Below are 25981 nucleotides of genomic sequence, written 5' to 3'. Positions count from 1 at the left end.
CAACCACGTTCAACCTGATCCCTTTTTTTTTTTTAATACCGAGAATGACTTGATTGTTTCAATAAAGTTATATTTTGCTGTTTTTGTATATCTGTTCTATGCATTACTATTGTAATACAAACAAATAAATTATGTGAAGTATCAAGTTCGTTTCCATCTATTCGGATCATGAATTACATTCATGGTTTATTCATTTCATTTCTTTTGTTTTTTGTACTTTTTTATAATAATCATCCGAGGAGTTGTCATTTCTGTTCTGAAACGCAGCTTTAAACCCCCCATTCACCTCTGATGTCCCACGTATTTTCAAAATAAGAGTGTTTTTCACATTGTTTTGGGCTCAATAGGATGAAGAAGACTGTATTGGTACAGTTCAGCCAGTGTCAGGTTAACATAAAACTTTTAAAAACACTACAAAAATGTGACCTTTATTCATATTTTCCATGTGTCAAGTCACTTAGTAGCAACTAAACAAGTGATTTCCAACATTTCTGGCTTGTAAAATAAAGTAATGGCCACTTGTGACCACACATCGCAGCTTATAATGAAAAACTAGAACCTCACTCAGTAGAGCGCAGCGATACCAGCCATCTTAAGATACGCCTGATTTCTTTTTTCATCAAGACCCATTAACAGATGTTTTATTCCATGAGAGATCTCAGAAAGTTAAAGACGGTGAGAAGATTTCTCTATCCGGATCCACACCAAAAGTTAATGGGGTCTGTTCTGGGCCGAGACCCATCCTCCATCCAAGTTTTGTGGAAATCTGTTCAGTACATTTTGTGTAATCCTGCTGACAAACCAACCAACAAACAGATTTTAAAAAAATTAATTGAATATAAAGTCACATGTAAACTGAGCTCTGCAAAACTCTCACTCATATTGGCTTGTGCAGTGAAAGTTTCTGAACAGCAGAGGGCAGCAGCTGCCTCTATAAACTGAATAAGAAGCACTGACACAACACTGCGTCCCGACTCCATCCTACATACTGATCTGATTCTAAGGCAGGTTAGTAGTTCGTTCATGTTAGTCAGTAACCAAATAAACTGTCAACAAAGCAACATGCATATAATTATGTGTGTTGATGCACACTGTTCAGTGCACATAGGAAATGGAAAAGATAATCATGGAAAACTAAATTTTGTATTAAATCCGAAGAAATAAAACATTTTTTTGATTTACAACAACTAATGTCACACATACAGTATGATTTCCTGTTTGTATAAAATGCTAAAGTATGTTGATTTTTGTGTGTACCAGCTTCTAAAATAATATATTATGACACTATATAATGTGAATATACTGTACACAGTGTATAGAATATGGATTTGGGAAACATCCATAACATATAAGACACTAAACTAACACTAACTTTGGTGTCAACGTCTCGCTGCATTTGGAAGCCACGGTGTCCAGGTTTATGAATAAAAATTGCATGTTAAACACTTTATTTTGAAAATCTCAACAACTTTATTTTGAAAATCTCAATAATGACAACAACTGTTTCAGTTTTTCGTACAAAAATTAGTTGAAAACAAAGATAACATGTCATTCATTCCTCAGTCAGTTCATCTGTTACACTAGAAGATGATCACATTATTCTCTCCATCGGGAGCTTGGAGTAGCTTTACTGAGATGCAGTGCCTTGCTCAACGTCCCTTCGGCAGGACAGATTTTGCGGTTCGAACTAGACTGCCGGCTAAATTGCAGCCCACCCTCTCCTTAACAAGACCATAGTCAAGCTTGAGGCTCTGTGAAACTGTACTTCAACACAATGCGTTCATGTTCACAGCGATGCTTAGCAGGTTTTGTCAGCTATTTAATAATTTACATATGGTGTCTTTAAATAAATGCTAGTTACCTCACAAGCTACGCCTGCACACCACTGACACACACAGAGAAAAGACATTTTTTTAGCGAGTACACGTGCGTAGATGACATGCGACCGTATATGTTTGATCAGACACAAACAGGACGTCAGGAGTCGAGCGGCTTTTCTTTTTTTTTTCTTTTTGTTGCCGGAGACAAACTCATTGCCCTCTCATCTCCAGAGTGTTCACACAGGAAAGATGGGACATTGTTGTCATGACGACCGTATTCCTATGGCGATGGAGGTCGTCCTCTGGTGCAGGTGTGGGAGTGCAGACAGGTTCTCGACAGGGATATACAGTGTGTGTGTTTTCACAGCGTCCTATTATCTTACTGAAAATGATCCAACGACCTTTTAAGGAGAAGACCATCTCAGAAGATGAATGTTTTTTGGGCTCCGGCTCGGTTTTAATAGATCTCGTTCCTCGCCAGCAGTGAAACAGAGTCTGCGTGAAAGTTTCTCAGCCAAAAGAAACAAAGCCTCCGTACCTGTAAGACTCTGCGTCACACAGAAGAAAGATCACATTAAGCCTGTGTTTGTTTTAAAGTCAAATTATTGTAGGAGTGTGTGGAGCTATTTAACAATACGTCACAAACTCTGTTGCATCAGAGCATATTTTACTGATTATTTCATGATGAGCCTCACGCAGCAGATCCAAGTGAGACCTCTCTGCCTTGATCTGCTTCACTGTATTAAAACTTAATAAGGTGACTGCTGATGAGATGATTCAAAACCTGAATCATCACAGCTGACAGTGACTCGAGTGGCATCACGGTGTATTTTTGTGCCTCCAACCTTCGAACTGTTTCCTTTTCCTTTTGGACTCCACTGTTGCATCCTGTTGGCAGACATGTATCTTCTCAGTATTTTCGAACTTCTGACACGTTTGAACCGTCCCTCCGGCCCTCCTCGTGCCACATCCTGCCCTAACAAAGACACATGCTTTACTTTATTTAAACACACATAAGGTTGGATAAAATGAGATTATTTAAAAGCAATAACAGATGTGTCAGGAGAGGTCGAGACGCCACTCTATTACAGATACAACAAAACATTTTTATTTAAAACTCCGCCCACCTGCTTCTCTCTGCAGGATAAAAAAAACACACACCAGAATCATTTGTAGCTGCTCTCTGATCCCAGGTCTGATCCAGGTCTGATCCAGGTCTGGATGAGACGGCGACAGCTGAGTCATTCTGACCGCTGAGCTCTTTTCCACTTTCTGTTCCAGCACAACGATTTTCAGAACATTTAAGTTGGAGCTTTTTACTGAAAGCTAGGAATTTGTTATTGAGCTCAGTCCAGTTAGTGAAGGCTTCTCTCTCTGCTCTCCTCCTCAGTGTGTTGTTTTTAACTTGATCAGTTTAGACTGTTCTCTTATACTCGACATGCAATAATCACATACTGAATCACATACTGAACATGTCTGTATAAACTGGGAAGATTGTTTTGGTATTCCTGAATATTCTGATATGTTTCAGGATGGTTGTTGCTGATGGTCAGTGCACACGACATAATATAAACTTTACAATCAGTGAGATGTTGAATGCAGCCTTTTTCAATTTAAAAAAATGGTTTTGCAATTTATTTGTTGTAAGGCTTAAAAAATTGCATGATTATGGGCGTGGCCGTCTGCTCGGCTTCACCTCAGCTCATTTGAATCACTGAACTTGATTTCTTGACCGTGTTTGTGGTTTTGGTACCTTTTGGAGAATTTTCCATGCAAATATCTGACAAGTATTATCGCCTGCTGTGTGGTTAATTGTGCTAAGAGACTGGAGCAAAGTGTTTCAGACTGCTGCTAGAGCTGAGAAGAGATGGGGGGGAAAAGAGAAGACACTTGAAGATAATAACCTCTGTTAATGAACCTCTGTCTCTGGTGAGTGCTGAGTTTGGTCAGATTCTGAGGTTAAACTGAACACAAACAGACACACGCAGCCTCGGTGCTGGTTGTCGCTCACTATCTTGCAGTCAATGTCCAGTAAAGTGTTCAATCTTTGGCAAATAAACCTGCTCAAACTCACGCGAGTAGCTTTTCTTTCACTGTGAACACAGCTAGCTTGGTAGCTTCCAGCTCGGTGGACTTGTTTAACTAGCTATGGTTACCCATTTAGATTAGTGGAGTCAAGCACTGCCAAGATGGCGACGGCCTCAACCACCCACTTTGAGCGTCATTCTGGCTCTTCAGAAGCCAATTGGCGACGTTACCGTGGCTCTGTCCACTGTCTTCACAGTAAAAGGTCGTGGGGGGAAATGTGGGGACAAATTTGGGACTTTAAACCAGCTGATAAGATATAACTCAGTGCATCCTTTTGTGCAACAGTAACAGTACAAAGATGGAAACAGAGCAACTATAAATAATCATAGGTACAAGTATAAAATTATTGATAAAGAGATCCAAAATCCACAAAATCCAAAAATATAAACAAGGTTAACAGAAAGGATCACAGGATGCTCACAGCTCAAGCTGCTTCTTGGTGACTTGGTGACTTGTGCATGTAAATGGTGTATGTTTGAGCATTTGTGCATAATTCAATTACATTGTTCTATTATGAAAGAGAGAGACTAAATGAACAGAGCGTCAGACAGATTATAACCTGATCAGGGACGAAAGTTTGCTTCCAAAATCTAACATCATTTTCATTTTAATGAGGCGAATAAATGAAGTAAAATATAAAATACTCAGAGGTGTACAAGTGTTTGTTCACTCCGACAGGATCTGAAGAGACGACTATCTGAAAATCAGGGCTGCCAAAGGTGATGGTCAAGACTCAACGGAGGAGAACCGACCACATCCTGACTCACAAATGACATCAGCACACTGCCGGGAAGCCAGGATGATAAACTGGAGCTAAAGTTCTGGGAAATTGATGGGAGCAGCAATTTTCTCTCTCACACACACACACACACAGACGGACACACACACACACACACTCTGATGAGCTGATCTGTACTTCATGGTCCCAGGAGGCCTCATTTGTCATCTAAATGAATGTAATCTCTCTGGGATGAAAGAAGCACCACCTATAGCTTGATGTCAACCATGAACACACACACACACACACACACATATGCAAACACAGCATACATTTTAAAGCTTGTGGAGGCTGAAGAAGCCTTTAGCAACAACTGCTGCCTGCAGATAAAAACTAAAGAGGACTCAGTGGGTCCTTCAGGCTCGATGGTTCTGTTTCCTGCTGCACCTCGTTGAAGGAAGTGGAGCCGTCATTAATCACACTTCAGACTCCTCCATCAGTCCAGCAGCACTCAGAGGAAACAAAAGGAGAAGAAATGAACATTTTTCATGCCTGATTCCACTTTTATACGTTGTGAAATGAAAACGAGAGTGTGATATTAAAGCGAATACTCCCAGAGTTTTGGGCTTTTTACTGATGAAACTCCCTTTATATTAAAGAAGTGAGTCTCATTCCTGGATTCCTCCGGCCCGTCACATTAAAATGTGTTTTTCTTTTTCCAAACTGGAACAAGCATGGAAGTGGAGGAAACAGTGGGTCACAGCGCCTGGTGAAGGACGTGACATGGAGGGAGTGAGTCACCGCTCCGATCCAAATCTCCTCTTTCCAGCTAAACCACCGAAATGCAGGAAATGTCTGTTTGTTGATGTTTAAATGCCACCAGGCGACAGGTGAGTGCTTCAGCCAACAGATACTGTGTTTGAGATTAGTATCAAATGCAGCAACTTGTCTTTCCACGATCACCTGTGACCATGAACCATACCAAAGATGTAGTTCCTGGGAAAGTTTGCATTCTGGTATTCCAAGTTTAGTTTATTTAGATATTCAAACCGTCTGGTTACGAGCACCAAACCTTGTAAACAGAAGTGACACAGACTCAAAATGAAAAGCTGTTTTGCAATTTCAAATTGCAGACTCACACCCAAGAGATTCACAGGAAACAATGCATGCATGTACTGGACATGATGCTGCAGAAGATAAATGAAGGTAGCTGTTTTCTGTTTTTAATCAATGTGATGCTATGAACCCTCTCAGCGCACAGTTCAGCTCCAGACAAACTACGACTTGAATCTTGATCATCTAAAGGCAAAAAACGGCCACCGCCTCTCCAAGAAGTCTTTGTAGTCTTGTGCAAAGAGAAAGATTGGAGAGTCCTGTGCTCAGCTATATATACATGAAACATAATGGAAGACCCCTGATTGTTGCATAAATTTGGCATTTATTGTCAGATTGTTTGTTTTGGAAGGTGGTGGAAAAAGGTCTCACTAAAAACTTGGATGGACGACTTTCAGGACGTAGCAGCAGTGCAAGCTTCAGCAAGCTCTGTGCACTTTCTTCATAATAATTTGTGTATTTGCCCTCACATGCAAAGTGATAATTTGCCTTTTGGAGACCGTTTGGACAAAGTTTTCTGCCAGGTGAACCTAAAGGAAGTCAGGTGATATGGTACTGACAGGGCGTTTGGAAAAATCACTAATACTTGTCTGCCTCTGTACAGTGCGTTACTTGCTGATGCTGACAAATGTACCACCAGTGACCAGAGGTGTCACCAAATCGACTTTGACTGAAATCTGAAGGAATATACCTTTAAAAGTCCAGTGTTTAGGATTTGAGGGGCTGAAATGGGATTTAATATTAATGATTTATGTTTTGATTGGTGTTTAATTACCTGAAAATAAGAACTGGGTCCTCTTCAATGGAGTCATCGGCATGTTTCTACAGTAGCCCAGAACAGACAAACCAAGACGAGGTGAGACGAGGGGTGTTCGGTTGGTTACAATCTGCAACCTCACCACACGATGCCACTGACTTTATTCCCCATGTACGTTTGTACAGACTTTGTTTTTGTGCTGGTGACAGCGCAGCAGAAATAAGAGAGCAAATTAAAACTAGATTAGCAAGTTTCTAAACATATCTGACAATATACAAATACACAAACAATACATTAAAGTCTACAGGGGAAATGTGGGTCTGTGTGATGGTTTGTTTGTGCATCGTGTGTGAAGAGTTGCCCGATAAATCCAAATGCAATCAGCAGTTTAATGAATGAATACACAGTGGAAATATTCATTATGTGCGAAAAACAAAGACATTAAACATATATAATAATACATTTGCTGTATTCCTGCAAAACAAATATAATTGCCAAAATAAAGAAGCGCTTAACTAAATAACCACTGTTTACAGTTATAAAAATAATGACCTGCTCAAACACAAACCCTTTGTGTTTACTGCTAACTGCTCCGAACGTCAAGATGAAGCCTTCTCTGCTCACAGGAGGGCACCGGGGGGGGGAAGAAGGGCAATTTACTGCAACACTGTGTTGAAACAGTGTCCTGGAGGTGGAGGTAGTTATGATGGATGATCCACCGCCCGGTTTTAATGAACGTATAGCTTACAGCTCTTCCAGTGTGAGTTTCTGGGGGAGGAGGATGTGCTCTAATTCTCTGCATCCTTTGGGGAGAAGAGAAAGGGAATAAAAAAGGGAGGAAATACAGAGGAAAGAGGCGCAGCAGTGATGGAGCCTGGGAAATGTGGCGTGATGAAGATGGAGGGAAAGAAAGAAGAATGTAGTCATTCGAGGAGGGAAAGTAAAAGATAGCGAGAGGAAGGATGAGGATACGAGCAGAGCGTCCCGGGAGAGCTGCAGCCGAGGATCTCATCACCCTGAGTCGTTGAGGAAGAGAATATTAAAATGCAAAGTTAGCTAACAATGTGCTTCTGACAAGCCTCCGCCCTGCTGCTGCACACAGGAGAGGGAAATCCTTACCTACAGTTAAAGACTGCAGGAGATCAGACCCATTTTCTGCCTTTATACTGAAGTTAACAGCACAACAGGAAACGAGACTCATGTTCCAGGATCCATGATGTTCACAGGTGAAATGTTAAAGGGTCTGTGACCTCTAATGGACTTCAACAGCATGATGAAGTGCCCGGTGCAGCTGCCACGGCTCCTCCTGTCTTCTTGAATCATGGTGCCTTTGAACAGACTCAAATAATAAAGGTTTTCAAACAGAAAGGAGAAAGTGTGCAGGAATATCACTGTGTGTTTGTTTTCTTTGACTTCTACTGAACACAAACCACAAATTCTGCTTTGTTATTTTATTTTCTGGTGAGGATGAGCAGAAATTCACCGACACTGTCGACCCAAATTGGCTCCTAAATAGAATTGAGGTGTGAAACAGTCCAATTATCCAGCGCTCAGCGAAATCAGTGCTTTTGCAGAAAATAGACACAAATCTTGACAGGAATCAGATTTGAAAGTTATACAATCATCCAGCTGCTTCCTTTGCTGTTTGGTCCAGTGCTCAGGCTCATTTTCATTCTCATGGGATGTTTTCTAATCTTGAAATCTTGCAGGAAAAAAGAAATCAAGCCTGGATGTAAAAATTTAACAATGCCGTCATTGCTCAGAGGCGTAAATCCCAGGGGGAACAGGGGGGACACTACCCTAACCCTAACCCTATTTATAGAGCACTTATCAAACCAGAGTACAAAGCACTTTACATGGAGTGAAATAAAATGCCAAAAAGTGTGATAAAAAACACAAGAAGAGCAAAATTATAATCTAAAATAATGAATAACAAACACCAAATCAAAACCGATAATAATGCAGGCAAACTGGATAAAATCAGGATGTTCTTCCCAATAAAAGTAAGTTTTTATCACTTTATATACAACTATGTAATTAAAACAGCAAGTTTTTAATTTTCAAAATTTTGCCACCCCCACCGTTTAACTCACAGTGGTATGATCCAATTGATCCAGTTCCCTCAAAGGTTATGTCTTACATGTCCTTACCTCTACCACTCATTTCAATAAAACACACCAATAATCAGTCACTATTTTTTTCCTGCATTAAGTTACAGGTCACTCTCCACGTTAGCTACTCGTTAGCTCATGTTTGCTCGTTAGCCACAGTAACATCAACCAGCTGTTTGAATTGGAGTCAATGAGAGAAGCTGGCACTGCAGTGAAGTTTCCTCAGCTGGAGTGTGAGCAGAGTTACAGCACTACCTTCAGTGTCCTGCTGAGGAATTGCTCTCTGAAAATATCATATGACTGCACCCTCCAAAGTTGGTAACAGACTTTCGTCCCTGTTTTCTTTGCTATGAGTGAATATTGTGTTGCAGGAGTGGATGATGCATTCAACGTAAACAATGTTTCCTCATTAGTTTGATGTATAACGTCATCGGAGCGACGTTACTTCTCCTCCAAGATGCAAATTAGTCGTATGGAAACATAATTCTCAGAGACAGGGCCGTCTTTCATCCGAGCGCAGCTGAAAATGCCAGATTGTGAGGGGAGTTTTTGTTCCAGAGCGGAGCACAGGGCAGTAAATACCAAGACCTGACGTTTCTGCACCTGGATGATCAACGATTGATCAGCTGGTATTGAGCAATGATTATCAGTTCCTTATGTGGAATATGCAGGCCTACTTTTGTCCTTTTGTTGCTTTTGTCGGGGTCAAGTTTAACTTTGAACTCATAGTATTTCCTTATCGCAACATCTTTAATTTCCTCTATACACTGTGGTATTTATTGATGACTTGAGAAATATACCCTGGATCTTTTTTCATCTTTACAGCTCCTCCATCTTTCTCGTCCTCTGCCAACATGAACCCTCTCCTCCTCTTTCTCCTCCTCTCCTCTTACCTCTTATCTCACCCTCTCCTCCTCTTTTTAAATCAAGTGAAATTCTTTAAACCACTTTAACCAGCCTGTGTTTATCTTCTCCCCGTGCCTCTCCCTTCTTCTCTTCCCTCTCTTCGCCTCAGATGATCTGACCTGCAGGGTGTGAGGACTGTTTGTCATACCATCGCTCTCTCATCAGGCCTCTCCACCTGCGTTAAATGGCCCTTCTCGCTGTATCAAACCAAACAAACAGTAAAGCGAGCTGTCTCTTGATCTCCCTCAGTAAAACCAGATGTGGTTTCTTACGCTGTCATGAAGGAAAAGTGGTGCCACAGAATCCTAAATGGAAAAACTGACTTCAGCCTTCACTGCTTTGTCTCTCCTCCTTCCTCTCCCTGCTCATCCTTATTCCTGGATCTCAGAGGATGACGTTCAGCCTACCTGCGGTGTTTCGTTTCAGCGTTACATGCTCCAAACTGGTCCTCTAAATCCTCCTCTTGACAGAAGAAATGTTTGATGGATCTCACAGAGAGGAGAGTTTGGCCTGTGTCAGATCTGTATCAGGTATCAATCAGGCTGCTGCAGCTGCTCTTATTTAAACAAAATCACTCCAGCTCTGAGTCTGTCTGTAAAACTGGTCTCCAGAGTGGATAAATGTGAAAAAAAATTCATTCGTTGCAACTTGTGGAAAACGATGAGATGCCAAACTGTCACCTCAGCCTCTCTGCGATCACACGTGCACCACTGCTGTCATTAGCTTAGCAGCTACAGTGAATGTTTCGGCTTTTAAAAGGGTGTAAATAACGTCTTTTCAAATCAATTAGGGATCTCGGGGCTTCCGGAGACTTGGATTACACCAGACGAGCTGTATGGAGCCATTTTATGCTTTTTATCAGTTGTTGTTTTAAAGAAGTCTCCGTCTACTTCAGTTGTTGAGGAGAATGCTTCAACGCCGTTTTGCTGTGAAGCTCCAGAAATGTTTTGTGGACTACGAAACTTCACCTGACTTTCCATCAGCATGGGGATAAGTAGATGATGACTGAATTTTTCATTTTTTGGGGAGAACTTGTCCTTTACAGGTAGTTACATAAAACAACTGTATTCTTTGGGTTTTTGTAGTGTAAAATACCAACCGTCTGAAAGAGGATGCAGGAGAGATGATTCAGCTGTTTTCAGGTTGTTCGGGTGTTTCAGCTTTTCACTAAAATGAAGTCAATTTACATAATTGATATTGTTTTGTGGTTTAATGTGGTGACATGCCAACCACAGATTGGTGGAAACTTACTTACACTTCTTACTTTATTTTCTTTGGTTTAATTTTCAATCAAGATTCATCATAAGGCTGTGCTTATGCTCTGGTTAGGTTAAGGGACAAAAATCACTTTGTTGGGTTTAGGAAAACATCATGTTTCGGCTTAAAACTTCTGTTTTGGTCGGCAAAAACACGGCTAGAAATTCTGCCGAGGTCTCCTTAAAAATATCCAGTGGTGTCACGCTTACAGAAGTGTAACACTAGCTACCACTGATGCACATTTGTCAACTTCTGTGTCAGCTGTCAGTAACTTATGTTGTGTAAACTGTTGTAAATTCACTTACAGCAGCGGGGCAGTCTATTTGGAGAAGTAATAAATTGAATTATTCTGATCGAGTTACCCAGGAGGCCTCTGTGTGCGCTGAACATAATTGTGTTGATTTGTTGTTTTTGTAAGAACTTCAAGAGCTCGAGTCTCAAAGGACCGCGAGGCGAGCCGGTGAAGTCAACAACTCACTAAGTGCTGATTTAATGTGTTTTTGTCAGAATGATAATGACACAATCATATGACAGAGCGACACATTTAAACACACGTGGTGGCGCAGAAAAGCAACAAAGAGAAACGCTGTGTGACAGCTGAAGCCTGCAGCGGTCCGGCCACCCTGAACTAATGATCCACGTCCAGAGCAGAGTGATCGCTCTGTGGTATTTTTGGCTCTAAATCTGTGGGAAGTCTCCTAAACTCAGGGGAACTTGTTTCTAGCCTCCATCATGTGTAATAATCTTGTAGCAGTGATATCAGAGTGCACACACTCCCTGGAGTCCTGCTGGGCTGCACATTGTGCCGTATGACCCTGTGTGCACAATGATGCTGCATAATCAGCAAAGAAGTCGAGCAAATATGTTTACCAGATAACAGAAACTAATTACATCACCTCAAAATACAAGCTCTCAGGCATCGCCTGAACTCGGGAAGACATTTTGCCAGGCTTCGAGCAACAGCACGCACTTGTGGTCGAGCGACAGTGGTGACCAGAGAAAGAAGCAGCTGCTCAGCAACAACAATGGCGGCTCCTGAAGAGATTAGCTCAGACGCTGCTATAGCATCAGTTATATCAGAATTAGAAAGTAGACACTGCTCATGCTAAAAGTTGGATTTACGAACCGGCTCTGCTGGAACTATCTCCTCCTGTAGATCTGATCGGCTGGAGTTCACCAATGATAGATGGTAACAGGGCACAGTCACACAAACGTGAAATCAGCAGTGGCAAATATTCGACAAGGGTGACTCCCCAGATGGTTCTGTGTGACAAGCCATCTGGCGCATCAGGTTACAGATGTGAAGTGCATTAACCTCAGGGTCAACCAACATCTGGTTTAAATTTCCCTCACTACTAGTTATCTGCTTATCTGATTTGAGTCACCTCTTAATGCTAGGTCACTTAAACTTGAGATTTGCAGAAATAATGCCACATGTCCCACCTCTGTGGACTTTGACATATTGTTGTTCACATGTCACTGTAGCAAATAATTGACAGGAGACGGTACACAGAGTACTGAACCTCACATGCAGTGGACAACGATGTCACCACAAACTGAGATCCAAATCTGAAAGAATTCGTGCAGCTGGATCGTTTCGTAACAAGAACCAGGACCCCTCAATCTGATCTTTGACCTCTGGCCTGCAGCGGGGGAGAGAATTTCCCTCCAGAGGTCGATAAGATGTCAAAATATTATTAATAATTTCCTCATATCTGCAGCTTGAACCACAATAACTGAGGATTTAAAACCTTTTCTCCAATATTAGATTCAAAAATGTTTCTTTAAACGCGGCCCATCATAGCCCCACAAAACATCTTACACTTGCAGTTTTGTGGCTTCAAGTCCACTGAACATGATTTAATATTACAGATAAGCCATAAAAGTGGTCGTAAAACAGGACTGGAACGAGTGGCCGTATCTGGGCTCATCTCCTAATGGCTGATGTCTGTGTCTTCGTAGCGGCAGAGAGAAACAGAGATATGAGGCGTTTTACTGGCTGAGCTGCCTGGAATGACTTACAAATACTGCAGACCACAGCTGAGCTGCTGTTTTCCAGAGGAGAGGGAGGAGAGGGGAGTAGAAATATCTTCTCTGTGAGCCGCTGAACCCCCAACCCCGGCACTGGATCAGTCCATGTTATTACACCTGCAAGCAATGAGTGGGCCAGCGAGATCCGCTGCACACTGGAGATCAACCGAGGAGCATATTATGCTTCCCACTGCCGCTCCTTCTCTCTTCATCCTCCTCTTTTTTCTTTCTCATGCAGCTCCTGCTTCTGCTTTTTATATAAAACCTCATCAAAGGAGGTTTGATGAGCCTGGACTTTCTGTTTCTGGGCTGAGTGTCTCACTCCGGGGCAGTTTGACAGTACAGAGGACTCTGTGCTCCCTGATCGGCTTTTAGTTTTGCTCTTGAGCTTTTTTGAAAACACATAAACTCACACTTGCTATTTGTTGCATCCTCCTTCTTCTCTTTTTCCTCTCAATCGCCCCCTTTTTTCCCCTCCATCCTTAAATTATTCACATTTATTCCTTGTGGAAACAGTGCCAAGACTATTAAGTCTTCCACCCGTCATTCCTGCCTTCAATATGTTTGGACAGCCAGAGAGAAAAACTCCTGATAATAAACTCCAGAACAAATCAATTATCCCTGTGCCAGTCTCACTGTGTGAGAGAACAGAGCGAGCTCTCGACAGAGGATCAGCAACTTTTCAGATTTTGCAGACTGTGCACAACAGACGCAGGCTTTCATGAAGAGAGGTGTTACGAAATATCTTATTAGCGATCATCAGCATGACTGCTGAATCAGCATATATTCAAACTCAGGATTCAACTTTTGTTTCACAGATTGAAATCTGCACCAGTAGTTTTTTTATATATACAACAACCAACGAAACATGCTCGATCGACAGAAGATCAGCAGTTACTTTGATAATAGATTCACTGTTTCAGTCGTTTATCAATCAAAAATATAAAACGTTCTTCGTCTTTTGTGGTTTTGTGGACTTTTAAACACTTGATCAGTACAATAAAATGTTTGCATTTCTCAAAACAAGGATACAATTTGTATGGTTCTCATTTATCATATCTACATTTCTATAAAATGTATCACACCTTCAGATTACAGGTATATGAGCTCATGTTAATATCAGGAGAGGATGCTCTGCCAAGCAGGTGACCACAGTTTGAGACCTCGCTTCCAGCTTTAACCAACAAAACCAGATATTTTTAGTGAGACCTCAGGACATTTTCCACCTTTGTGGCCACAAAACCAGATATTTTTTTATCTTTTCTTTACCCGAACCAAGTGTTTTTTTGTGCCTTATCCTAACCGGATCATAAGCACAAAGTTTCCGTGGTTTGCAGATACGCCAAGACTCCATAAATGGCAACATTTATTCTGGCGATTGGGTTGAAAGGACTGAGCCGCACCGGACCAATAAACACTGACGCTGATGGGTGACAGTTGATATTTTTTTCCCTCGTCAGCTGTTTTGAAACCAAAACATTTTTGATTTTGGTGGATTTTTCCGGTAAAACAGTGGGAGGCTGTGTGTGAAGGCAAAATGGAAAGATAATTGCTATTGCTCAGCTGTAAACTACCAACATTGCAGCTGGTTGAAAATCTGCAAAGTTCCTGTTTAAGTAAACAAATGAAGTGAAACTGTCGGACGCATTTTTCTTCATGAACTTGTGAACTCGTGACCCTTCGAAGATGCTGCAGCAACACAAACTGACACATTTCACAACTGTTCAGATCTGTTGCTTCACATCTTTTTTGCTTTGCTCTGATTTTGTATTTGCAGCTCAAACACAATTTGTTTGCCACTCCCTCAGCTACACATTATAAATCACTGTCTGCTTTCTGCCTGCTGGAATAATGCTTTACAGATAATACTATACAGACAGGAAGTGCTCTTTATCTCCTTGTTGACACCAAGGAGAGTTTAACTTCTCTCCCTCTGTGCAGCTTTCTGACAAGCCAGCCGGGTGGAGAAGAAACATGAGACAGGAGTCTAATATTCGGCTCGATTCAACAAGAGAGAAGGGAATTCACAGCCAGCGATACATAAACCCAACCGACATCTGATTCTTGTGTTTCTCACCCACTCTGTACCTCCGTTTTGAAGTGCAGACGCTCTCACGGGTTCTTGAACAAAAACTCTGTTTCACCTCCAGCTGAAGTTGACTTCTGTGTTGGCAAGCTGCTGCGGCAAACTCTCCGCTGCGTCGGAGATAATTACATGAATACCTGCTGACTCTCAAGTGTTGAGAATTTAATGGTTTCTGCACTTCTGTGTGAACAATTAGAGAAAAGAGGAGCAGCCTCGTGACTGACCCGTTCAAATTAGTAGAAATCGGTAAAAACGAGATAGGTAGCTCTTCCTCTTCTCTCAGAAACCAATACATATAAGATACTCTCCCATCCCAAAACAATTACTTGCAAAGGCCCCCAGGCTCTGGTATATGAATGCATGTCCTCCTCCAACTGAAGAATGTGTTCTCAGTCAGACGTTAAAGACAAAAAAACATTAATAACCGCTGAAAGCCCAGTAGTGTCAACCCACGTCTTCACATCTGGATGCATTTTCAGATCAGCCCCCTAATAGCTGGTGTTAATGCAAGATATTTATCAAAGTGACAAGTTTTCCCACCATTAAATGGAGTTTTATTTTCTGCTGTGGAAGTGGAAGTAGAGGACCATAAACAAACTGTCCTCTTTAAATGTCTTTGGTCTAAATTATATTAAGAGCTTTGTGCTTTTTATCATCACTGGTGACATTAAGCGCTCAGAAGTCATTGGTGTTTCTGATTGCCTGTCAGTCATTGACATGCTGCCTCTTTTCTATGATTCATGTGTTTCTGTGTTTGCTGCTCTTTAGCCAAGTCACGCTAACAGTCCAGCTCTTCCTAACAAACTGGTGCTCCGGCTGCTGGAAATATGACTCAAGTATCGCTGACTGTGTGAGGGATCTTTCCCATATTGACACCAGCTCTGACAGCTTTAATGAAATCCATGTTGGATACACTGAAGCTTTTTGTCTGCTGAGACCTGCAATATGGACACTTATTTATACTATATCAAGATGACAGTCTGCAGCCATTCCTGCAGCTGTGTACCACTATATAGTACTTTACAGTAGTTCGAGCTAAATGCTAACATCAGCATGCTAACACATCATGTCATGATTAAAGCTGCACTATGTAGTTTTGAGGAAGAGAAAGATCTTCATTGACTGATTTTTTTTAATGCTGAAACAAATTAAACAAACAAACTCTCCTTGTTTTCATGACTGAATAAACTGAAAAAAACTAACTTTATATTTGGCGGACCCTGCCACCTTTCTAGCTTCAAACAGTGTTCTGAGGACCAGATAAGTCAGAATCTGACTTATCCAGTCACAGCTGAGGCTGATGGCTCCTGGTGGCGTTAAAAGTCAGTCAGGGGATCACCAACATCAGTCGGATTCGTCCTCTGGGGACCATGAATGTCTGTACAAGATTTCAAAGCAACCCATGCACTTGTTGAGATGCCTCAGCCTGGAAAGTGGTTAACTGACGCACAGTGCCGTCCCTGGAGCCACGTGGCTAGCCTGAAAATGACTGCATTTATACACAGTGAAAATCCTCAAAGTACGCCTCAAACACTGCAGCAGATCGGCTCCAGTTAACATAGAAGCAAAACCAATAAAGAACACCAGTGAGAAGCAAAGGCTTTATTGATTTCAGCATACTTAAACAAGCCCTGTGGTGTTGATAAATTACTTCCAGCTGTGAATGTCCTAATGACTTCATCCAGTCACCCTGCTGCTAATTAACAAGCTATTTATTAAGGCAGACTGAAGAGTCTAATCTAGGCTGGTGGTGGTCGAGCTCACAAGGAAGTCATTCTGCACTCAACCCCGCCTGACTGGGTTCCCCCGAAGCCCCAAGACGGCCATTCAGAGACTAATTTAGCCTTTGTTCAGGTTGTGTGAATGGAAGTGGAGGGCTCTCTCTTGGGGAGAGTAACTGGAGAGCGACTTGTCTGCTGGACTGTCACTGTTCATTCAGAGAGCTGATAGTGGCTGACGCTTGTTCGCTAATGATCTCGCAGCAGCGTGCTGATCCACTGACATCTCTCTGGGTTGTTCCCTTTCAGTCTCTTTCATCTCTCTGAGCCAGGGGAGGTTAACAGTGCATGCGTGTTCCTGTTACACCATCATACTGCTGTGATTTAACACATTAGCGTTTCTCTGACCCTTCTCCTTCACAACGTGATTCCCAGAGGAAAGTGTGGATGGCTTCTGATGTGTTTAATGCCAGAAACACTTCAACACAAATATTTGATATTTTTGACGGAAAGTCAGGACATTTTCTAGCCATGTTTGTGGTAGCAAAAAATGACTTTTTCACAGGAAGTTGGGACATCTCCAACCTTATTGTTAGAGACAAAACCGAGTGTTTTTAAGGAGACCTGGGAACATCTTCAGCCATGTTTTTAGCGACCAAAGCAGGTATTCTGAGCTAAAACATGATCTTTTCCTAACCCTAACTAATTGTTTTTTGTGCCTAAACCTAACCAAGCCATAAGTGCAGTGTTGAACCTAAAGAAACATAAAGTTGCAACATAAAGAAATGCTAAGTTTCAGCATATCAGTGGTTTGCAAAAAACGTAGGCTGCTAACATTTATTATGGCGATCGGGTTGCTTGCTCTGTGCTTACACATTAAATATCCTGATCAATTTGAAGACTCACTACTCTAACTGTGTTGACCTTTAACGGATTTTTGTCATTTCTAGTTTGGGAGAAAAGAATAAGCACCTTGAACTCCTCACTGCGGGTCATTCAAATATTTCAGATCCGCTGCACTCAGCAGATGATGGGATTTCAAACCATGACAGCTTGAGTAAACATTTATTTTGTAATCATTGTGAAGCAATACCGGCCACTGCATATCTAGCCCGCTCTCACAGTCAGCATAAAAATGGGAATGTGATGTATTGCCTTTCACTATCAGCAGCTAGCAGACCGTATGTAATCAGCACCATGTTTCTCCTGAGGAAAAGTGATTCTTCAAACCAGGGATCATTGCGCAGTTTGTGCACAGTCCAGGCTCTTTCTGGTTGAATGCAGGTTTAATTTCACACAGACAAGGATCTGATTACCGCCCAGATGAGTGTAAATGGGTAATTTGCGCTCCCTGAAAAGCTGCTCCTCAGCAGAGGCAAAACAGATTAATTCAATTCTCATTTCAGAGTGATGTAGCAGATCGAGGTGCTTTGACCAGAGTGGTGTGACACTGCCACAAAGTCTTCTGTGACCCAGTGTCCATAAACTGTAGCAGAGGCACTGTCGAAACATCTTAATAGATATAGACGTGAAATTTGTGTCTTAAATGGAAAACTCACACTTTTAAACTGTTAATCCATTTGAGATGGAGATGGAGATCCAATTATTACAGGAGTTAGTGATTAAGTGAAACGATTTACATTCGTTGCACTCAATTCAAGTCAAGGGGGCTTTATTGGCATCGAAAACTAAGACCAGAGGTACATATATACAGACAAGAAAAATATAACTTAAAATAAAATAAAACTGTAGACTTTCAGTTAAAAAAACATGTCCAAAAAACAGTCTTTTCCCCTCCACCTGACTTGTTACTTCAGCTGAGAAACTATCTTTCTTCCAGAACGAATTTTGGCAGCGACAGCAGAGCAGGTGTGAGCTTGTTGCTGTCAGTAAACGGTGGGCGTATTGGAATATTTTTATGATTGCACCTGTGTCCCTTAGTCAAATGTAGCGTGTCTTGTGGCTGCATTGCATTCTGGTTGGTTGTTGATGGGGAAACTGATCCCTCTGTCTCGTCTTTGATGGATCTCTGCATTTATGAGCGTTGTTGCACAGTGTGTGTTAACTGGCTCCTCGAGAAGGAAACTCTTTGCTCTTTGATTCTGAGTAAATGTTCCTGCAAACCACGGATACGTTCACATTTTGTGTGTCAGGCTCCAAACCATATTGACCTTTGTACAAAACGTGCCATATCCCGGTCAGATTACATGTTTATGACCTGACCTTATTATCGGGAGGTGAAGGAACTGGTGGTGGTGTTAATCGAGAAGGCTGCCATGCCACTGACCGCCGCTCAAGATGGCATTTTTAACATTTGTAAGCGTGAAACCACTGGATATTTTTAAAGAAACCTTGGGACAATTTTGTGCTGACTTTGTGGCAACAAAAACATTTCTGACAGAAAGTTGGGACATCTCGAGCCATGTTTGTGGCGACCAAAGCTGGTATTTTAAGCCAAAACATAATCGTTCCCTAACCCTAACCAAGTCTTATTTGTGCCTAAACCTTACCAGACCGTAACGGCAGTGTTGTCGCAACATAAAATATAAAATTGAATCTCAAGAAACATAAAGTTGCAACACAAAGAAATGTAAAGTTGCAACATATCCGTGGTTTGCAGAAACGTACTTTGCCAAAATGTATTCTGGCAATTGGGTTGCGACTAACTTGGCGATTATTTTCTTCATCAATCAATTTATTGTTTTCTTGTTTGTATTGTGGTCCATGAAATGAAAACTGTCTAAAATGCCCAGAACAATTTTCATAAATTCATGTCTTGTTTTGTCCAACCAATGGTTCAAAACACAGAAACATTAGATTTTGCTAAAAGTTAAGACAGAGAAAAGCTGTGACGGTCATGAAATATTAAATGATTAATCCATTAGTAAAGTAGAATCGAGCACTTGACTCATCATTGCAGCTCTAACTGGAATCAGATCTGTTAATGCCATTATCACTGACCTACAGAAGAACAAGCCTCAGTAACTACGAAAGGGAAAAAGAGTATGCATCGGCTGCAGAAGCCAACATAGCAAACAGGTGATGGAGGAGGGAGAAAATAACTGTTGTGACCAAATTTGCATTGCATGCATAGTTGTGGCTTTATTGCGAGTGATCTAAGAGAAAACGGCCGCGCCCTTTATCCATCTGTAAATCCAGTCATCCAAACACAGAGGCTTCCTGTAACTGGGAGCGGGCAACAGATACCAGCAGACTCTCTCCGCCGTGAGTCAGGATGGTGCACTTCAAAGCAGATGATGCTTATCTGGCACTGCAAGCGTGGCACTCACATTTCCACAGGGAGACGAGCACAAAAAGGAATCTGTGGAAGGAGGAAAAATATGAGATGATAACTCGAGCTGCAGGGTGAAGATACAGATCAGTTACCTTCTGTTTGTTGTTTAGGTTTTGCCCTGTTGATCGATGGGGGATATATCTTTCTGGAGGGTTCCCGACACATCAGAATTCAAAATACCACAACATTTTCTCTTGTGACATACCGTACATAATGTACAGAAGAGGCAGAAGGTCCAGCTATCAGGGACTGGAAATCCTTGAGGCTGTTTGTGTTTAAGGATAAGGCTCGAGTTAGTCTATATTTATGTTATTGCCAACAAATCCCTTAAATCTAGTACAGTTAGTCCCTGTCTCAATACTTTATGATTTCCCTACAATATCTGCATTTCACAAAAAGGCAAAACAATTTCAGAGAGCAGCTAGGTAGTGTTGTTTTTGTCAAACAGGGGTAAAAAGTTCATTTGCTGGGCACTACTTTCAGCTGTGGAAAAATACAATCCTCCAGATTATAACCACTCAATTTGTTTTTCCACTGTGTGATTCTTGCTCTTCTGTCCCACACGAGAAAAGACAAATACAAAACCAAAAAAACTAGAAACATAATTTGTTCTTTTCAATAGCTGTTGTCTTTTAGTTCAAATAATGACATGTTTCTTCTCCCCAGTGAAGTAGCGTAGGAGGGTATGTGTATTTCCAGTATGTTAGTATCAGTTTCTTTTATACAATGGATAAAAAAAGGAAAAATCCAACTCTGCGGATACATCACCGTATCCTCTAACATATTCTGAGTTAAAGAGAGATAACTGTCTCAAATGTGACAATCAAAATCGTAACAACAGCCTGAATATTATAGTGCTGATAAGTTGCTGGCCACCAACAACCGTTGCACAGTGCAATGGTAAACATCTCTATAGAGTTTGCTGCTTTAAATGTCATCGACTCAAGGCAAGTGCATCAAGGCACCTTGAAGCATGTAGATCTGTTGTAATGGAGATGCTGCGCTGGGCTGACACACCCAGAATCAAGCTGAGTCAAGCCAAACCAGCAAGTGTGCATGAAAAAAGGGCGATTAGTTATATCAACACACAGGTGATAGGATCAATTACTCATCAGTTTTGGTATTTTCATGGGATTTGTTGACAATAAGAAAAGGGAGATCAAGTAGCTTTTTCACTTCCTTGGAAGACTAAACTCTTTTAATAGCCATCATAACCAGCTTTTTATGACCTCTCGAACAGCATATAGACCAATCGTCTGTGTCCTCTGCACGTATATTAAACATTATGTTGTATTTCTTGACAACAATTCACATTCTGCTTAGCAGTCAGCGACACACTGGGACTAAAGATTCATTCTGAAGGAGCCTGTTGATTGAACTGATTTCAAGAGAACTGAAAGTAGTAAAGTAAAGTGTTTTTCTGTTCTGTCAGCAGTGACACTTTTGGCTATCTGTGCTCCACTGAAGTGGTTCAGACTCACTTGGCGTGTATCTAAAGGACCCCGCTTTGTTAACAGGTCTTTTCAAGTGGCTCTGACACCAAACGCCAGAATCTCTGCGCTTGAAGAGCTGGCTTAGATCCTGCAGGACGTGTTTTTGTTGGATCGCCACAGAGGGAAACAGAGAGAAGTTAGGTGTGAAACTTGCTCTCTCGCTGCGCAGTGAGTTGGAGACAATATCCCGATCGATAAAAAGCCCACAAAAAGAAGAACTGTGGGACTACCGATAAATTCCATCTGTGCAATACGCCTACGAAGCCAAAGCTGCAATGTGCTTCATAGTATTGCAGAAGGCATTTTGTATTGAGCAGGAGCAGTAACTCTCATATGGATTTGGGACCTCTGGGGAGCAATGAAATCATTTGTGGAAGCAGACAAAACAAATCCAAAACAAGCTCACAAATCAAGAGTCATGAGAAGCAGAGATGACCTGTTTTCAACTCTAATAATTCAGGTAATCATCAATCATGGGAGTGAGACTGGATGTCCCGCTTTAGCTCGGATTCATCATTTCCTCTGGCTGGAGAAGTGACAGTATCCACAAACTGAATATATTTTGGTCAAATTAGGGCAAATCTCAGTTGGGGGCACGGCGCTCTTCTATATTTCAGCCCCGCTTTGTGTTTTTAGGCTGACGAGAATGTATTTGCACATGAAACGATTCCCTGGTAAAGCATTAACATTGTTTAAGTGATTAAGGGATGAAATGGCTTTTGCTGTGAGATTATGAGTATCTGCCTTCTCTGTTGTTCTCCAATTATTAAGCCATTAAAGCTGCATAAAAATAGAAAATAGAAATTTGGCAACCGGGGATGCGAGCAATCATTTCTTTGTGTTCAGGAATCAGACGAGAAAAAAAAAGGAAGGAGGATTTACATACAGGAGTCCACTTGACCTTTGCCACTCTCCCTCACTGTCCCTCTATAATAGACTCTTTCTTTCACACACCGGCAGGCCCGTCCTCCTCCTGTGTTATGTATGAATTGAGGCCTCCGCTGACATGTGGGCAGACACACAAAGCGTCATTTAGCACCGGGTCATTTGTCACATCAAAGCATTCCTTGACACATAAAGGGAGGCTCCCTGTAATCTGTCAGAGTAAAATGTAAACAGGCGACGCAGAGCAGCGGGATCAGCAGGCTCCCCGCTGTCAAATCGGCTCTGACCCCTAAACCCCGAAATGTTCTCAGTTAACAAACAGGCATCTGAATGAAAGCTGATCTGAAAAACTGCTTTGTGTGGAGACGGTGAGACAGACATGAGGAGTTTGATCTCAGATAATTCATCTGTGATACATTCTAGCGTTGAGCATGATATTGTGGAAGTTTTTGCAGTTCAGTTCAACACATTTCCTGTCATTTTTAGAGCAAATCGAAACCCATTCAAGCTGAAAATTGTTGGTTTACTTACAGATGTGGCTCTCGGGTGAATGTTTATAACTATGAAAAGGTGCTCATGAGAAATACTAGCACGGTGTTATTTTATATTCTGCAGGATCTCCCTGATGATTTAAATAAAAAAAAGAAAATATATAAACGAAAGAGAGAGGAAGAGAAAGAAAGAAAAATATAACCACCATCTCTCCTTCAGTTTATAACCCTGAGGAATATATAAAAGGATAAGATATCAATTTCCTGTTATTACGCCCATATCTTTTTGGGAGATTAAATTAATCTGCCTCATATTGTCTTTCCCTCTGCAGTGCTGGCCTCCTTCTTCCTCCTTCCTCCCTGCTTTTACGAGCCTGTGGTTACAACCAGGGAGTGTGAAGGATGTGTGATGGTGTGTGTGTGTGTGTTGAGGAGGGGGGTATAGATTTCTGATGGATGGTGGGTGTTTTATTTCCCCTCAACATGTGAAAAAGACCCCCCCGCATGCAGGGCTACAAGGTTAGCACTCACTTATTAATGTGACAGGAGCAGGAAATGGAAGTCTCATCCTCATTAGCACGGCCCTGAGGGGATGAGCTTTGATACTAGTGTCGTGGCTGAACTAAAAGTGTTTGTTTTTTTCATCCAAAAATGTTTGAAATGACTTTGCTAGTTAGGCTGATGTCTTTCTTTACCTAAAAACCCTTACACACAGGCTATATAAGAATATTTAACGGGGTACCGTGTAGTTTTTGAAGAAATTCTAACTCAGAGTTTTAATATTTACAATGTTAATGAGGTAATAATACAACCATGACTGAATAAACAAGCTTTTTGAAGGTCTGACATGATCTGGCAAATATAAACAAAGTAAAACAGCATGAAATTATGTTGGCCTCTCAGGTCAGTTTGTTCATTAAGTCACGAAAACGAAGAGAATTAGTTTATTTAGCACAAAAAAATGAAGATCTTTCTCTTCTGATTAAAATGTCTTCCCCCACAACTACATAGTGCACCTTTAATGATAACGGTCATAAAACAATATAGCTTGAAACTGTGCTTTGGGGACTATATACACAACCAATTGATTTATTGATCTTGTACAGTTGGCTGGTGACTCTGGAGTCTACAGGACAACAGAAATCAAGGGAAACCCCAGAGCCAGGAAGCATTTATCTGGAGACACAGTCAAGGATTAAATGTCTCTGATGGATGCTGGAGTGTGATAACAACAACAACCCAGAAATGCCTCATGAATCTGTAAACAACCTGTAAATGGCACAAAAATCCCACCAATGGCTGCTGCCCGGGGGCGTTTCTCCAGTCATCCAGGCGGCAGGCGAAATGATGGAGAGGCGGCATCAAGCTGGCCATATATACCTAGACCACGACCGGATGAACCAGGATTAGCCTTCAAAATAAAATCAATTTATCACAGATTGAACGAAAATCACGGATAGACATATCTCAAATCTGTCGTTTTATAGAAGAACAAAACAGTAAAACAGATTAATGATAAAATACACGCACATATATGTCCGCTTTTATAGATATTTCGTGACTGTCGTCAGTAATTATTTTATTTTTAACACCCCGAACAGGAAGCTGTTCGAATTCCCGTTAGCTTCACGCACTCACGGAGGAACAGAGCGTCAAACTATCAGTAACAATCGGACTACTTTGCTGTGGGAATTCCTGCCTCTGGCCGCAACACGTTTCTTTAACTTACTTTTTGGCACAAACTCAATTAAATGTCGCGTCTGGCTCGGGCCTGAGACTCAAAGCTTTGGCTTACCTGTGGAGCAAATGTGTCAAGTGGCGAGCAACGGTTTCCGCTCCTGCCGTGCCGTGTTGTGATGGCTAGCCGCCGTCGCTAGCATCCTAGCTAGCTGTATGGCTGGTGTCGGTACTGCCGCAAAGAAGGCGATAATTAGCTCGGCTGCTACTTTGTTGTAGACAGCTCGCTCGCCATCTCTCCAGCTAGCGGATAATGCTTCGGATACCACAGTGAGGTGAGTGTGTTAAGTCATGTTAAGTCGTTAGCCTAGCAGCTGAATCATCACCGGTTAGCGGAGCGCGGCGGCTCGGGCTATTCCCTGGATTCAGAGACATTCCTCCAAATATTCCATGTTTACAAAATGTTTATTCGCGTCTCGGGTTTTTTGGGGTGGTGTCTCCTAAGTGTGGCTTTTTCTAAACGGGGTGGTCAACGCGACTTGTTTTATTGTAATGTCACCGCTCCTCTGCCGCTGTGTCACATTACATAAATTCATATTTTATCACCAAACATCCCCAAGTTAGCTTGCCGCGCCAGGGAATAGCCCCCTCCCTCCCCGGCACGCCGTGCTGGCAGCAGAAGTCCTCCACACACATCGACAAAGTGTTACGCTGGCGATGTTAGATAAATGGGAGTCGGTTTAACATCTACACAGCTACCGGCGACAGTGAGGGGAAAGCTGCTAGACGGACAAAGCATCTCTGTGTCGAGGACGTGTAATGTTGGTGGAGTTACTTGGTTAGAAATCAGCGAGGACACTCCGGCTTCACAGTCCGTCTGTTGCTCTACTGACTGTGTCTGTTTTTTTCTGTCATTTACAGGAGGATTCACCAGATGGAAATAACGATGTGTGCACCGAGTGGATTACTCCTCACGCCTGTCGAAATTACGGGATAATTTTCATCATGCGCGCCGTCAAATCACAGCTCGACCACTGCTGCAGAGATTCAGTGTCCTTACATTTTTTGCATCTATCAGGGAGCTTTTAAAAAGACCGAGCAGCCACGACATTTAACTATGTATCTACGCGGGTTGGATATCCTGTAAACATTAGCGTGAATTCGTGCAAAGGAAGCCCAAAGAAGGAAGTCCAGGGCGGGATAGGTGCAGAGAAACTACCCCTTCCCAAAGAAACATGGCCTCGGTTTGGAAGAGACTGCAACGTGTGGGGAAACATGCCTCCAAATTCCAGTTCGTGGCTTCCTATCAGGAGCTGATGGTGGAGTGCACTAAGAAATGGTGAGTGTTTTTTTTTGGGAGTCGACCACAGTGCTGTCATTTACGCCTCATGAAAACTGTGCGTCTCTGTCTGTGCTGGAATGCCGAGCCTCGTTCCTGGTGGCCATAATTTACACACAGACACTTACACACTCAGTCTCCTTGGTGTGCAGGCATGTCTGCTTGCTGGGAGGGGCTGGCTGCCTTGTAAAATTGC

The 25981-nt window shown here is 42.0% G+C and overlaps 1 protein-coding gene and 1 long non-coding RNA gene across 4 annotated transcripts in view; one reads left to right on the top strand and one right to left on the bottom strand.

Moving 5' to 3' along the window:
* Positions 1-19681: 19681 nt before the first annotated feature.
* Positions 19682-24625, bottom strand: LOC141009298 (uncharacterized). Its single transcript, XR_012180132.1, has 3 exons — positions 24565-24625; positions 24063-24149; positions 19682-19927 (listed from the first exon to the last, which is right to left on the bottom strand). It is a non-coding gene; the product is annotated as an uncharacterized lncRNA (long non-coding RNA).
* A 71-nt stretch (positions 24626-24696) lies between these two features.
* ehbp1 (EH domain binding protein 1) overlaps positions 24697-25981 on the top strand; it is a 151343-nt gene continuing 150058 nt past the window's right edge. For all 3 annotated transcript variants that reach the window (XM_073481835.1, XM_073481834.1, XM_073481833.1), the window contains exons 1-2: positions 24697-24781; positions 25368-25785. In XM_073481835.1, coding sequence (XP_073337936.1) covers positions 25682-25785 — 104 coding nt within the window. In that variant the 5' untranslated portion in view covers positions 24697-24781; positions 25368-25681. The remainder of the gene's footprint in view (positions 24782-25367; positions 25786-25981) is intronic.

This window comes from Pagrus major, chromosome 15, assembly GCF_040436345.1.
Source record: "Pagrus major chromosome 15, Pma_NU_1.0".
NCBI lineage: Eukaryota > Metazoa > Chordata > Actinopteri > Spariformes > Sparidae > Pagrus > Pagrus major.
This window is presented reverse-complemented; position numbering and strand designations above follow the sequence as displayed.